This window comes from Gigantopelta aegis, chromosome 2, assembly GCF_016097555.1.
Source record: "Gigantopelta aegis isolate Gae_Host chromosome 2, Gae_host_genome, whole genome shotgun sequence".
NCBI classification, from domain to species: Eukaryota; Metazoa; Mollusca; class Gastropoda; order Neomphalida; family Peltospiridae; genus Gigantopelta; species Gigantopelta aegis.
Genome location: NC_054700.1, coordinates 11,521,028 through 11,537,714, shown reverse-complemented (window position 1 = coordinate 11,537,714; position 16,687 = coordinate 11,521,028). Strand labels below are relative to the sequence as shown.

The following is a 16,687-nucleotide window of genomic DNA, read 5'->3' as shown; positions in this document are numbered from 1 at the left end:
TCATCGGCTATTGGATGTCAAACATTTGGTAATTCTGAGTCGTAGTCTGAAACCCGCTACATTTTCCCTAATGCAGCCAGGGATCTTTTATATGCACTTTCCCACAGACAGGAAAGCACATACCACGGCCTTTGATATACCAGTCGTAGTGCACTGGCTGGAAAGAGAAATAGCTCAATGGGCCCACCGCCCCCCCCCCCCCCCCCCCCCACTAGTACAGAAGTATCCCGCTATCTCTCCCTTGTTCACACGCGCTACTGATATTTCTGACAATAACAAATGATTAGGTTTCCAAAAAGAAACTTATCTATAATTTTATAAATAACAACGTCGAGAAAAAAATATATACAAATGGGTCAAAACGTTCGTGTTCTCTTTCAGTTTACAAGTGAATAACATTAAATGCATTTTTACAACTGGACTTAAAAGTCGGTCTTGTAGTTTATTTATTTTTTATTGCAATTAAACTACACTTTGAAAGAACGTGATCTTCGCTGTGCTAGGTAGGCCTACAGTTGACAAATCTGCCGCTCAGCAACCACACAGCCTTGCACCCATAACAATAGGGTCTGTAAAATAAAGAAAACATATTTGTTTAACGACATCTCGACATATATTTTTTGTCTAACATGGTTATATTGAAAATGATGTAAGAGAGAGAGAGAGAGACACACACACACACACACACAGAGAGAGAGAGAGAGAGAGAGAGAGAGAGAGAGAGAGAGAGAGAGAGAGAGAGAGAGAGAGAGAGAGAGAGACGACAGAGAGAGACAGACAGAGAGACTGAGACAGAGAGAGAGGGAGAGAGAGACCCACACACACACACACAGAGATGGGGGGGGGGGCAGAGAGAGAGAGAGAAAGAGGGAGACACACACACACAGACAAACAGATAGACAGAGACGGAGAGAGACAGAGAGGGGGACAGAGAGAGAGACACACACACACACACACACAGAGAAGGGGGGGGGCAGAGAGAGAGAAACAAAGAGAGAGAAACAGAGAGAGACAGACAGACAGTGACAGAGAAACAAACCGAGACAGATAGACCGACAGGTACACAAAGTCCGATATAAAAGACAGACAGAACGTAGACAGATATTGGCGTACAGGCTCCTATTTTCGTAGGGGGGGGGGGGGGGGGGGGGGGGGGGGGGGGGGCTAATTTTTGCCGGAATTAAACGAAAGTGCCCGAATCTGGATAGCCAAACAGCTGTATAGAGTATCACACGAATCATTACGCATTTGTACTTGGATTACAACTAATATTATAAGAAAATGTTTTTGGAAATTATCGTTTTTGCCCGAATTTTAGGATTTTCTCCAGGACTGGGAGGCCCCCTGCCCCTTCGCCTCACCCTCGTCACGTACGCTTAAGTAGACAGATACCGACAAAGATGGGGAGAGAGAAAAACACACAGACAGACAGACAGACAGACAGACACATAGAGAGGCAGACAGACAGGCAGAAGCATAGAGAGCATCGAGAGACAGATATATAAAGAGAGGAGAGCGCACTTAGACAAATAGACTGCTGCACAGTGCATACTATTGTTGTGTGTGTTTTGTTTTTGTTTTTTTTGTTTAACGAAACCACTAGAGCACATTGATTTATTATTAATCATCGGCTATTGGATGTCAAACATATGGGTCATTTGCATAAAGTCATAGAGATGAAACCCGCTACATTTTTTCATTAGTAGCAAGGGATCCTTTATATGCACCATCCCACATACAAGATAGCACATACCACGGCCTTTGATATAACAGTCGTGGTGCACTGGCTGGAACGAGAAATAGCCCAATTGGCCCACCGACGGGGATCGATCCCAAACCCCCCAGTGCATACTAATTCTGTATGATACCTACATGCATTGCGCTGTAGGGTATTTGGGACACGTCTGAACTTGACACGCCGCAGCTTTACAGAAAATCCGACCAGGACAGTTGAATATGGATCCCCAGTTGTCGTGGATACAATCTGCATATATAAACATAGCAATCAAGTAATCGTTATAATAATTTAGCTAATAAAACTAAATATGTTGTCGTTGGGACACTGACTGGGATGACGGAAAAAACCTAATGGGTTCATCGTGTAATCACTTCACGTTTAGCTTTAAAGTGAACGGGAAATCTAAAATGGTAAATAAATAAATAAATAAATAAATAAATGAATGAATGAATGAATGAATGAATGTTTAACGATACCCCAGCACAGAAATACATATCGGCTATTGGGTGTAACAAATGGTAAGTATATGAAAATATTATTTATATATATATAACCATGTAAAATCACAGTGTAAGGAGCTGTGGGGTTGGGGAGTATAATGCAATACCTAAATCAAGGTAAGTATATTTTAAAACTTTGTATAGAAGTCAAAATGTTTTTAAAACTTTACAATTAATTCTGGATGGAATTTAAAAGATTCCAAAACATTTCTGTTCACCGAGACGGTTAGATCGCACAACCCAAGAACCGGAGATGAGCGCTCTACCGACTGAGCTTAATCCCTAAAAAAAACCCGGTGTACGGACAATAGCCTATCGGGCAAAAGCCCATCGGACAATAGTCAAAAGGACGAAAACCCTTTTTTTTTCTCTCTCTCTTTCAGAAAGTGGAAAATAGCTCACCAAAAGCAAACAAAGACGTAAATTATTACAGTGTGAAATAAATGTCCGTAAAATCACCTGTGATGCTACAAGTTTTTACACCAAAGCACACGATTTGAGTACGCTAATAAGAATTGGTCTGTTCATGATCGTTAAATTACGTTTTGTAACACCACAAAGTACTATTGTTTCTGAGTTGTAAACAAGGTGTACATCCGCCTATATACCTTGATACGTGCGACGCAGATGTAGGCGTCACTTCGCCCGAGGGTAGGTCAGTTTGTCACCTGTGGTCCTGATACAAGTGTTCAGTCACAAAACACCCTGAAGTTTAATTACTGTATTTGTTTACGAAGTGCTATAATTGTAAACAACATCATAAGCTACGAAGTAGCGTACTTGTACAAACAAATAAAAAACCCACAACAAAATAAGTCATGGTAGAAACACTGTTAATGTATGCATCGTATACTTGCTCAAACAAGTCACGAATGTTCCAGAATTAACAAGGTCCTAACGTTGGTTTTTGTCAGATGGTTTAATATGGATCTTCAAGGATCTGAGGACAGTAAGATCGGATTTAATTCGAATTGTTCACAAATTATATTTCAAAGTAATGCACACACCTTGGACAAAGTTAAAGTTTGTTTTATTTAACGACACCACTAGAGCACATTGGTTTGTTCATCATCGGCTATTGGATATCAGACATTTGGTAATTTTTGACCTAGTCTTAGAGAGGAAACCCGATACATTTTTCTATTGGTAGCAAGGGACCTTTTATAAGCACCATCCCAAATACAGGATAGCATATCCTTTGATATACCAGACGTGGTACACTGGCTGGAGCGAGAAATAGCTCAATGGGCCCACCGACGCGGATCGATCACAAAGCGACCGTGCACCAGGCGAGCTCTTTACCGTGTGTGTGTGGGGGGGGGGGGAGGGGGAGGGGGGGGGGGGGACATAGCCCAGTGATAAAGCGTCCGCTCCATACGCGGTCGGTCTGGGATCGATCCCCGTCTTTGGGCCTATTGGGCTATTTCTCGTTCCAGCCAGTGCACCACGACTGGTACATCAATACAAAGGCCGTGATATGTGCCATCCTGCCTGTGAGATGGTGCATATAAAAGATCCCTTGCTGCTAATCGAAAAGAGTAGCCCATGAAGTGGCGACAGCGGGTTTCCTCCCTCAATATCTGTGTGGTCCTTGACCATATGTTCGACGCCATATAACCGTAAATAAGATATGCTGAGTGCGTCGTTAAATAAAAATGTCCTTCCTTCTTTTACCGTAGGAGCGGGGATCGAACTCATTCGGTGGAGTTATCCAACCTCATCGGCTAACCAGTTAGTGTTTCCCCCGTCCCAACCAGTGCCCCGTGACTGGTATATCAAAGGTCGTGGTATGTGCTGTTCTGTGTGTGGGAAAGAGCATATAAAATATATCTCTCTTCTAATAGAATAATGTAGCAGGTTTTCTCTAAGACTGCGTGTTAAAAACTATTAAATGTTTGACATCCAATGTGTTCTAGTTTTGTCGTTAAACAAAATACAACTTTAATTTCCAGACCACTCACAAAATGTATTTGAATTAGTGCACATACCATATTAAAGCATTTCCCTTCAGTGTTCGGTGACTGCTGTGCAAATAAGCAAAGATATAGAAAACATTTCAGCTTAACTGGCTGTACTTTATAAAGTAATGCTCACCTTTCGCGAACACTTGGGGCCAGTTCAGCCAGCAAACGTTTCGCTAACGTTCGCGAACTATTTGATTGGTTGCAGTGAAGCGCATAAACCAGTCTAGCAGATTTTTTTCTGATCGGTCTGGCTGATTTATTTCATTTTAACTTATTTTCGTGCTTATATCCAATTAAGGTTCAAACACGCTGTCCTGGGCACACACCTCAGCTGTCTGGGCTGTCTGTCCAGGACAATGGGTTAGTTGTTAGTTGGTTAGTGGTTAGTGAGAGAGAGACGAGGGTGTAGTGACCTTACACCTACCCATTGAGCCCTTAAGAACTCGCTCTGGGTTGGAGCCGGTACAGGGCTGCGAACCCTGTACCTACCAGCCTGTATTCCGATGGTTTAACCACTGCGCCACGGAGAACGTTGGTCTGGCTGAACTGATATCATCACTGTTTTGACAATGATTCATGACTGCATAGAATCACAGCTATATTTATTCCAATGAGCTCTGTCTTGTATTCGACGACGGTGATGATGTAGATCATCACAATGGCGATAATGATGATGGTGGTGGTGATGATGACGTTGGTTGTGGCGGCAGTGATGTTATTGACGGTAATGATGATGGTGGTGGTGATGATGACGTTGGTTGTGGCGGCAGTGATGTTACTGACGGTAATGATGGTGATGATTGTGATGATGATGATGATTGTGGTGGTGGTGACGTTGATGATGATGATGATTGTGGTGGTGGTGGTGGTGATAATGATGATTATGATTATGATAGTGGTTATGATGATGGTGGCGGCAGTGATGCTAATAATGGTAATGATGATTATTGTGATGATGATGATGATGACGACGATGACGGTGATGGTGATGACCATGGTTATGATGATGATTATGATGATGATGGTGATGATGATGAAGGTGATGGTGGTATAATGATGATAATGATGGTGGTGATGATGATGATGATGATGATGATGATGATGATAGTGGTGGTGCCGGCAGGAATGTTAATGACGGTAATGATGATGATTATGGCGAAGATAATGATGATGGTGATAATAACGAGTGGGGAAGAAGAACAAAAACAAAAGCAAAAGAAATTACATTTGAGTTCTCGCTAAACCTTAATAATAACGAGGACAAACAAATCTTTTTAAATGTCCTTACTTGTAAACGTCAACACAAATCTCCTCTTATTTACGACTGCTGCCATCGTTAACTCCACAGCTGTCTAGGACGTCTACAACGCCGTCGTTACCGTGACAAGTGAATGGTTTAAACACATTTGTAATTACAAAAAAAGAAAACACTAGGTCACTGGTAGACAGATAACTTCCGACCCTTGGTATGTAGGCCCTATATAGAGTAAAAACTTTAAACCGATAACTTCCGACCCTTGGTATGTAGGCCCTATATAGAGTAAAAACTTTAAACCGATAACTTCCGACCCTTGGTATGTAGGCCCTATATAGAGTAAAAACTTTAAACCGATAACTTCCGACCCTTGGTATGTAGGCCCTATATAGAGTAAAAACTTTAAACCGATAACTTCCGACGCTTGGTATGTAGGCCCTATATAGAGTAAAAACTTTAAAAAGCCTTCTTGGGTTTGGTGACATTGTTAATAGTTAAACTTGTTTTGTTTAACGACATCACTAGAGCACTGATTTATTTATTATCGACTATTGGATGTCAAACATCGGGTCATTTATACATAGTCTTAAAGAGGAAACCCGCTACATTTTTCCATTTGTAGCAAGGGATCTTTTATATGCACCATCCCACATACAGGATAACACATACCACAGTCTTTAATTTACCAGTGGCGCAATGGCTGGAACAAGAAATAGCCATTGATTTATTTATCATCGACTATTGGATGTCAAACATTTGGTAATTCTGACATAGTCTTAGAAAGGAAACCCGCAATATTTTTCCATTAGTAGCAAGGGGTCTTGTATATGCACGATCCCACAGACAGGACAGCACATACCATGTCCTTTGATATACCAGTGGCACACTTGCCGAACCGAGAAATAGCCCAATGTGCCCACTGACGGGGATCGATCCTAGATTGATAGCCCATCAGCGAGCGCTTTACCACTGGGCTACGTCACGCCCACCATTGTTAACAGTTGTTAATTTTAACTACCGAATATGGCGAGCTTATATTGGACATAATCCTGTAACAAACAAACAAACAAACAAACAAAAAAACCCAAACAAACAAACAGGGAGTTATGCAAATTTGCTTCTTTTTTTTTTCTTTTTTTTTGCTCAAGTCAGTAAAATGTATTTCTTTTTATTCTTAAGGCTATCCAGAATTAGAAATCCATTGGTAGCATTTAAAAAAAAAAAAATTGCAGCAATCTTGTAATTCAAAATGACCATCATTTTAGAGTATTTTACATATATCTTTACTCGCAGTTAACATAGAAACATCATTTTTGTGTCTATTTACATTTTTTAGGTCGATGAACTCGCTGATAACATTTTGTTTAGCCATTTGGACATGACCGCCATCTTGAAATTCAAAATGGCCGTCATTTAAATATCTTTATATGTATCTTTACTCTCAGTATATATCTTTACACTCAGTTGACCCTCAACAACAATTTAGGTATCTCTTTAAATTTATGAGCTCAGTGACTAATATATCAATAACCCATTCCTGCTATTTTGAAAAACGATGCGACTGTAGCGGGTATTTTTTACTTAGAAATTTAGCTAGACCTAGTGTAGTTGTACTCTTTGTTATCATCTAACATCTGTTTGGGATTTTTTAGTATTATTTAGTCCTCTTACTACTCGCATGAAAACAAAGATAAACAAATGTTTGTTTTTCATTGAACGACACAAATGTTTAACGACACTCAACACATTTTTATTTACGATTATACGGCAGCGAACTTATATGTTTAAGGACCACACACAAAATAAGAGAGGAAGCAAGTTTATTATAAACACATATATAATATGTACATGTACTTTTGATTTTTCCTAGTCTGGTACAAGTAATCTCTTACATGGCAATTATATAGTGGTTTTCCACTAAGAAGCGTCAATTTCACCAAACCTGCGTCTGAATATGACCTAAATAGTAAATAATCTCAGAAACTTAACGAATTAGGCAACACTGGAAGGAAACGAAAGCTGGTGATCTACTCAAATATTCAAAATATAAGAGAGAGAGAGAGAGAGAGAGAGAGAGAGAGAGAGAGAGAGAGAGAGAGAGAGAGAGAGAGAGAGAGAGAGAGAGAGAGAGAGAGAGAGAGAGCTGACGTAACATGCCGAAAATGTAACAACCGTTTTACATTTGAGGGCCCTCGGGGCCAACATGACCTTTCTGGCACCTCTGAATGGCTCTATTGCATAGGCATTTGAAGCAGGGGGAGGGAGAGGTGACAGCGAAGGTTAGTTCCCCAATTTAGAAGATTATGCATAGTCTCCTTCTCTCTAGGTAAAAATGCGAATTAGTATATGGCTGCCTTTCCCATTCCCAACAAAGTTCATGACATCTTCTGAAGCATAATATATATATATATATACTATTGATTTTAATACTGTTGATGATTATATTTATTTGCTGCACACACAATGTGTTGAAGGACAGAATCCTGCACCACAATTCACACTGCACCAGTCATCAAGTGATCGTCCAAACATCAAGGCGCCTTGACAGACACGCGCACTTTCCTTCAGCAGAAAAACTTCTGGCTGCGGTATTGGCGGTGAAATTGTTGTGGTCGTCTGAACGTGAAATTTTTGGCGGGAATACTGTTTCTGCTGTATCGTTCCGCGTATTATGAACTGGTGGAGATTGTAAAGTTTGTATTTGTCGTCGAGTTTTGTGAAAGATGAAGTGCTGATCTGATTTTTCACCATCTGTTGGTCAGATATATATGACTCTGGCGTCACGGAATGATCCTCGATCGTGACGTCAGCACAGTTGTAGAACTGTTCCTGCATCCCACAGCCTTTGCAGTAAACACCCTTAACCTTGTCGCGTCCGTAACTTTGTCCTGAAATATAAAATCATGTTCCTGATACTAACAATGCTGAAGTGGTCATTTCATTAGGATAGACGTCATATTAAGAAGCAAAAAAAACAACTTACTCATTTAACAGTTGCCTTTTTAAGGAACAAGATAATCATGACGTTTAAATGATGATACGTGTACATATAACGTAATAGTTAACAATTACGGTTAGAACATTTTGCAATGTTAGAGTGTAAATAGCGAGATTTCCTTTGTCCATGACAATATAATAATATGGGGTTTTTTGCTGTCCCCAGGCTCTTGGTACTGTGGATCCGCTTCTGGATCGACGTTATTGTTTTATGCATGAGTAATAAATTGTCTTCAGCGTTTTTTTCATCTGTCCCGGACCAAGTCACTGGCAAAGTCAGATATTGTGCCTCGGAGAGACGTGCTTGAACCATAATTGGATATAGGCACGTTATCCAATTCAATTAGCCTTTTTGACAATGTTTATGGAATATTATTATTGTGCTCTTTGTTAGCCTATATAATTGTTATTATATCAGTATGGCAACACATTAAATATATATATATATATACATACATGTACATGTATTAACAGCAAATTGTCACATCAGTTTAACATAGGCCTATATGGCCGAGCCTATTTTCATAGAAGCATGATGGTTCCCATGACAATGACGTCATAACGGTTTCGTGCATACACGGTTAGAGCTTTAATTTGCAATAGTGTCACACCAGAGATGCAGAAATGGAAACTATTTCACTAGCTCACCGGACCAAAACCAACTAAAATTTACTAGCCCGCCAGAATTTCTACTAGTCCACCAGTCTGTAGAACAATATATTATTTAAAAAAATATTATAAAATACAGTATCATCACTTCAAATGGTTTATATATATTGACAAAACATTATTAAGAACACTTGGTAAGTGATCAACATCAGGTGGAAAACGAAATCAAAAAGACAGATAGACCGTCGGACTGGTAGTTGCATTTCTGCACCCCTGGGCCCGGTAACACAAAGCACTCGTAACACTTACGTCAGACGTACGCCACACATTATGTATGGTGTACGTCTGACGTAAGTGTTACGAGTGGTTTATGTCACCGGGCCCTGGTGTCTATAGATCTACTTACCACAGTTCCATTTCCACTGGAAAACACAATGGTCGCACGTTATCTTTGGCGGTAACTGGGCTTGTATGTTGACGGTCATTGGTGATTTTCTAGACTTTATGTGATAACGATAGCCCTCGCCAACCACCAACAATGGATATTTGTCGAAACAGTCTTGACTAAGAACAGATTTCGGGCACAGGTGGAATTCAAAATAGCCGCCGTGGTTGGCAGTAACTTCGATGGTGATATCAATGATCTGGCCAACGCTGTAAGTCCGCGGTATTAGGTTCGAGGCGAAAACTCCTCCAGTCTCGTGTTTATGGACGCCGTCGTATGGATCGCCACAGAAACCACAACGACCATTGTTCTTCAGCCATTGTACCTAATGAATATACAAGAGTAACTTATTACACACGTAATGTGATTAGCAAACTTGTCTGTATGTATTGGGTTTATCAAAATGATTTTGCTGTCAAAGATTAATTTTCTAGTGGAGCCCAAATTTAGTGTTGGGAATCGATTGGAATTTCATCATCGATCATCGGTTATAATCGGTTGGCACCAACCAATGAACTTTCGATTACACAATCGGTCAGAATTATATGAACATAAGAAGGATTTGAATAATAAGGGTTATGTACCTATTGCCGTGTTCACCGGGATCTGAACCCTACAAATGGTACATTTACCGTTAATAACTATTTAATATATCTTTTTATTTATGTAGACATGAAAATAAACACTAACCCCAAAATATTTAAATCAATTCTAGCATCTAAATTGGGGGTACAATTACAGTTAACATTTATTTTCCCACACAATCGATTATGGATTTTTATAATCAATCATGAAATCGGTAGAGCCAAACCAATCAATTTTCGATTATAATCGATCTTTGGAACATCACTATTCCAAATCATAGATGTACATGCTATTTTTGTTTTTAAATAATAATCTAATAGTGGTGAAGCACTCGCTTGGTGCGCGGTCGGTTTGGGATCGATCCCCGTCGGTGGGCCCATTGGGCTATTTCTCGTTCCTGCCAGTGCACCACCACTGGTATATCAAAGACCGTGGTATGTAGTATCTTTCCTGTGGAATGGCACGTATAAAAGATCCCTTGCTACTAATGGAAAAATGTAGCGGGTTTCCTCTCTAAGACTATACGTCACAATTACCAAATGTTTGACATCCAATAGCCGATGATTAATAAATCAATGTAGTCTAATGGTGTTGTTAAACAAAACAATTTTTTATGCATTAAGATTGATATTCGCTGAATAATTTTACCCCGATCTCAACTAGCATATCATGACTGGCATCAAGAGTCATGGTATGTACTGTTCTGTCTATGGGAAAGTTCTTAAATCAATGTGCTCTTGTGATGTCGTTAAACAAAATAAATGTTAACTTTTCCAATATGTAATATGGGAGAAAGCAAGGGGCAACAAAAAGAATACACTTCGTTCGCTTGTAAAAATGTTTGTAGTAATGAACTGGGGGGAAAACCCCGACAGTAACCGCTCAGATCAACAATAAATGTGAAGTGAGAAGCTGGACTGGTAATAATAATGACAATCTCCTTTATTCCAAACCTTCAATAATTTAGCTGTATTTCGGGCTTCGACCTATTATAGACATTCTTCAGTTACGTCGTTTCATTTACAAATTAAATTCATTCCTTAGACATGTTTGTTCAATGTGTTCGCTATTTGATCATAGGCATGAGAGATTGCGTTGAAAGGCACACTGAAATTGAATTTGAATTAATATTTAGTTTTTCACTTTTATTACATTGAGGATTTACCCAAATATAGCTTATGATTCTTCATAATTGTTTAATATCATGACAGTGTTGTTAGAACAACTGGACTTGAGTAATATTTAACAACAGTTACTGGATATGATTATTATTTAACGACTGAATTTGCTGGCATCTAAGATTTTGATAATCATGCTTACCTGGAAACCACCGCAGTTAAGAGCATTATCGTCGTAGTTCTTAGCCACTGGGTATCCAAATCGCCACAGACTTCCTCTTCCAGGCGGTTCCAGTAGCCTCCCATGGCCATTCAGGTGCTGCACGTGCATCACCAGACACACGAGCACGTGTACCAGAACGCGATGAATCGATGACGTTTCCATCATGAGAGAACTTTCAAACTTTTAAATTCAGTCGCATTGAGCAATTAACACAGACGTTTAGCAGCTAACACGACCGAGGTATATACACATGCTCACTGAACATATTACACAGGAAAAGGTAATTCCAAGTGTGACATTAAACGTTCTTCGCTAATCCCGTGTGACAATGACAAGTCGCCAAGATGGTTAAATGAAGCACCATGTACCCACAAAAGACTCTTTCATACACACACACACACACACACATGTAATTACAGGTGATGCATTTTGTTTTATTTATACTTGTAACTTTGCAACAGAAAGACAACACCTAATCGTTTGATGTCCAGACATCAGAAGGTGTAGCTGGTCTCCGGTGAACCAGTTATGAGGGTTTCTTGAACTGCCAGACCAGATCTGGGCGAGTCGTTCGCCTCAGTTGTTTTTATGCACGTTGCATGCTTTGATGTATGGCTAGCCGTCAGCCAGTGTCCTTCTCGTACGTTCACGTTTAGGGTTGCATTGTATCAAAATGAAGGAAATGTTTTATTTAACGACGCACTCAACACATTTTATTTACGGCTATATGGCATCGGACATATGGTTAAGGACCACACATATATTGAGAGAGGAAACCCGCTGTCGCCACTTCGTGGGCTACTCTTTTCGATTAGCAGCAAGGGATCTTTTATATGCACTATCCCACAGACAGGATAACACATACCACGGTCTTTGATATTCACGGAGTAAATGTAGCTGCCACGGGCGTAGCCAGTCACACCTCTTCTCCTCTCCCTCCCTATAACCACGTTATATATTTTCCTGACGCTGTATAATATGACTCATAGACAATGTGGTTCCTCCACCAATATGGGTCACCCCCCCCCCCCCCCCCGCTATAAAATCCTGGGTACGCTAGTGGTAACTTACCGGCCTCGGTGGCGTCGTGGTTAAGCCATCGGACATAAGGCTGGTAGATACAGGGTTCGCAGCCCGGTGCCGGCTCCCACCTAGAGCGAGTTTTAACGACTCGGTGGGTAGATGCAAGACCACTACACCCTCTTCTCTCTCACTAACCACTAACAACTAACGACTAACCCACTGTTCTGGACAGACAGCCCAGATAGCTGAGTTGTGTGCCCAGGACAGCGTGCTTGAACCTTAATTGGATATAAGCACGAAAGTAAGTTCAAATCAAATGAAAGTGGTAACTGCGGCTCTGATTGGTAGTAATATGTGGCATTGATTATTTGGGCAAATACTATTATTCATCGCCAATAAATAATTACACTTTTATTTAGTACCAAATGTTTAAATGGGGTGTTGTGGCATTTTAGAAAACCGACTGCTGTGTGGATAACTAGCCCTGAGTAGGCGAGAATTAAAATTACGAAACTTGAAACCATAGATACTTTATGACAGGATAGTAATCCATTTCCCAATGACATTAGTACATGATACGATTACTGCATATTTAGCCACTGTGATACGGTTGCGGTATATTTAGCCACTACTGACGTTGTCGGCAAGTATGTGGAAGTTACTTTGTCACAAAATACAAAAGGGGCGGGACGTAGCCCAGTGGTAAAGCGCTCGCCTGATGCGCGATCGATCTAGGATCGATTCCCGTCGGTGGGCCCATTGGGCTATTTCTCGTTCCAGCCAGTGCACCACGACTGGTATATCAATGGCCGTGGTATGTACTACCCTGTCTGTGGGATGGTGCATATAAAAGATCTCTTGCTGCTAATCGAAAAAGTATCCCATGAAGTGGTTTCCTCTCGCAATATATGTGTGGTCCTTAACCATATGTCCGACGCCCTATATCTGTTAATAAAATGTGTTGAGTGCGTTGTTAAATCAATATTTCCTTCTTCTTCTTTATCCTTGCCAAAGTTTTCAGGGAACCTATTAGAGTGGCACAGTTCATTTGAATAACGCCTTGAGTGTTGACCGATGTTAAAAAGGAAAGGAAATGGTTACTTCATGCAGATCACTACTGGGGCATTGATGGCGACGAAGCACCAATCGCGATGAGTTCAAAGATTGAATAATTACTTAGTTATGTATAGAGAGCGTGATCGGGCGACTTGAATGTACACCGAGACTATTGGAAATACATAGCAACATTATAAGAAATGGTAGATGATATCGGCGACTATGCCACGTCATCATATATGTTACTTCCTTCATGCCACGAGGCATGGGATTTTTAATCCAGATACCGACTCCAAACCCTGAGTGAGTGCTCCGCAAGGCTCAATGGGTAGGTGTAAACCACTTGCACCGACCAGTGATCCATAACTGGTTCAACAAAGGCCATGGTTTGTGCTATCCTGCCTGTGGGAAGCGCAAATAAAAGATCCCTTGCTGCTAATCGGAAAGAGTAGCCCATGTAGTGGCGACAGCGAGTTTCCTCTCAAAATCTGTGTGGTCGTTAACCACATGTCTGACGCCATATAACCGTAAACAAAATGTGTTGAGTGCGTCGTTAAATAAAACATTTCTTTCTTTCTTTCATGCCTTCATGCCATTGTGGCCCCATTTGCCGAGACTGGACAACGTGCAACCATCGACTTCCTTTATTCAACAGGCGGAATGTAGCTCAGTGGTAAAGCGCTCGCTCGATGCGCAGTCGGTCTGGGATCGATCCCCGTCGGAGTGCCCATTGGGCTATTTCTCGTTCCAACCAGTGCACCACGACTGGTGTGTCAAAGGCCGTGGTATGTACTACCCTGTCCGTGTAGCCCATGAAGTGGCGACAGCGGGTTTCCTCTCTCAATATCTGTGTGGTCCTTAACCATATGTCTGACGTCATATAACCGTAAATAAAATGTGTTGAGTTCGTCGTTAAATAAAACATGTCTTTCTTTTTCTTTTTTTATGCAACCAGTGCACCACAACTGGTATATCAAAGGCCGTGGTATGTGTTATCATGTCTGTGGGATGGTGCATATACAATATCCGTTGCTACTAATGGAAAAACTTAGCGGGTTTCCTCTCTAAGAATATATGTCAAAATAACCAAATGTTTGACATCCAATAGCCGATGATTAATAAATTAATGTTCTAGTGGTGTCGTTAAACAAAACAAACTTTTAACTTTCCTTTATGCAAGATTTGCCACTGGACAGGGCAAGCCGCACCCATCCACGTCTTTTTTACCACAAAAACATAGTCATGTATCCAATTTTATTGCTGTACTTACTGCCTGGGTGTCTTGATACGCTGCTTATATTGTTTTTAATTTTAGTAAACTTTAACATTATCGGCAACAGGAATTGATTTGATACAATGGAACCACTCTATTGGTTAGGTCACACGTGTTACTAACCTGTCAGCGTTTCAACGTCACATGGCTGGTGACCCAGCAGACACATATATCAAAAACTGACCGACATAGGTCATCAGAATTTCAGACATGTGCGTATGGTATAGACATAATACTAGATGGGTTAATTATACTGTCTGCCCAGAGTTTACCAGAAGAAACAAAAGAAATAAAAATGTTAGAAACAGGTCGTCTGCCTCGGGCTCCTTGCATGATTTGCTGACGTGGAATGAAGGGGACGGCGACGTGGTCAGGGGTGTTGCTGTTGTTGTTGTTTTTGGGATTAACATTTATATTTGTATACAAGTAAAAATAATAATAATAAATAATAATAATAATTTAAAAAATCCAAGGATTGCTCGTATTGAATCTTGTTTCCTATTAACAGATTATTTTATACAAAATTTAGACTGTTTTGTTTAACACCACTAGAGAATATTGATTTCATAATCATCGACTATTGGATGTCAAACATTTAGTAATTGGTAATCTTAGAGAAGAAACCCGCTACATTTTTCCATTTGTAGCAAGGGATCTTTTATATGCACCATCCCAAACACAGGATAGCACATACCAGTCTTTGATATACCAGTTTTGTGTATATGGGCAGGACATAGCCCGGCGGTAAAGCGCTCACTTGCTGCGCGGTATGTCTTGGATCGATCCCCGTCGGTGACTCATTAGGCTATTTGTTGTTTCAGTCTGCACCACGACTGGCATATCAAATGCCATGGTAGGTGCAATCCTATCTGTGGGATGGTGTATATAAAAGAGCCCTTACTACTAATGGAAACAAATATAGCGGGTTTCTAATCAAAGACAATATGGCAGAATTACCAAATGTTTGACATCCAGTAGCCGATGATAAATAAATCAATGTATTCTAGTGGTGTCATTAAACAAAACAAATTTTAACTTTGCTTAATATATATGTTTTACCTGTTTGATTATAAAATAAATTACGACAGTGAGAGCGAAAACACACGAGTTCATTAAAACGCTGGTTCGATCTGTTTTACTTTTGAATTAACAAAATATACAGAATGAGTAATAGTGAGTAATTTTAAAACGGTTTGTATTTTGAATAAGCAAAATATGATAGTATGGACAGTTCAGATTGCAGGTTTAAAACTGTATTTCTCTATTTTACATGACCCGTCACCCATTGTGTTTTTCCCGTCACAACAATGGTATGTGCTATCCTCTCTGTGGGAAAGTGCATATAAAAGATCCCTTGCTGCTAATGGAAAAATGTAGCCGGTTTTCTTTGAAGACTACGTGTCAGAATTACCAAATGTTTGACATCCAATAATTAATCAATGTGCTCTAGTGGTGTCGTTAAACAAAATAAAATAGTTTTTAACTGGTATTTTGTATGCATATATTCATTCATTTTCTAAATTCCGAATGATAATTTATGGCCTGTGGCTTTTTTTTTATGTCAGTTTAATTATGTGTAGAAAAAACCCTTCTGTATATTTAAAAAAAATAAAGCGATAATAAATTGGATCATGAAGTTTCATATTTCACTTTTAAATGGCCGATTACTTTATTATTTGTTAGAAAGCTATTTTGGAATATAACGTGAGTCGGTGCGCAGAAGTTCAGCAGACCATAAATCACAAAGGTTACGCTCATAAAAAGCATGTATATTTGTTTCACGAGGACAGAACAGGTGTTCGTGTGTGTCACTTGTCCAGATCATGAACGATGCAGTTGTTTAAGCAAGATTTTTTTTTTTTAATCGTTTGCTTTTTCCTATTTAATAACTAATGGGAAAA

At 40.0% G+C, this 16,687-nt stretch overlaps 1 protein-coding gene across 1 annotated transcript; it reads right to left on the bottom strand.

Annotated features, from left to right (window-relative positions):
- Positions 1-405: 405 nt before the first annotated feature.
- On the bottom strand, positions 406-11,981 carry LOC121376787. Its single transcript, XM_041504565.1, has 5 exons — positions 11,414-11,981; positions 9,470-9,833; positions 7,920-8,345; positions 1,873-1,984; positions 406-569 (listed from the first exon to the last, which is right to left on the bottom strand). The coding sequence occupies exons 1-5, from the start codon at positions 11,597-11,599 to the stop codon at positions 500-502; spliced, it is 1,158 nt and encodes a 385-aa protein (XP_041360499.1). The 5' UTR covers positions 11,600-11,981; the 3' UTR covers positions 406-499.
- Positions 11,982-16,687: the final 4,706 nt, after the last annotated feature.

Bases quoted from the DNA above. Each gene is read 5' to 3' on its own strand.
- LOC121376787 (XM_041504565.1), bottom strand. From the start codon at position 11,599: ATGATGGAAACGTCATCGATTCATCGCGTTCTGGTACACGTGCTCGTG. The intron at 9,834-11,413 runs GTAAGCATGATT...TATATTCATTAG, and splicing joins TTAACTGCGGTGGTTTCCAG to GTACAATGGCTGAAGAACAA. The intron at 8,346-9,469 runs GTAAGTAGATCT...TTTATATTTCAG, and splicing joins CCAGTGGAAATGGAACTGTG to GACAAAGTTACGGACGCGAC.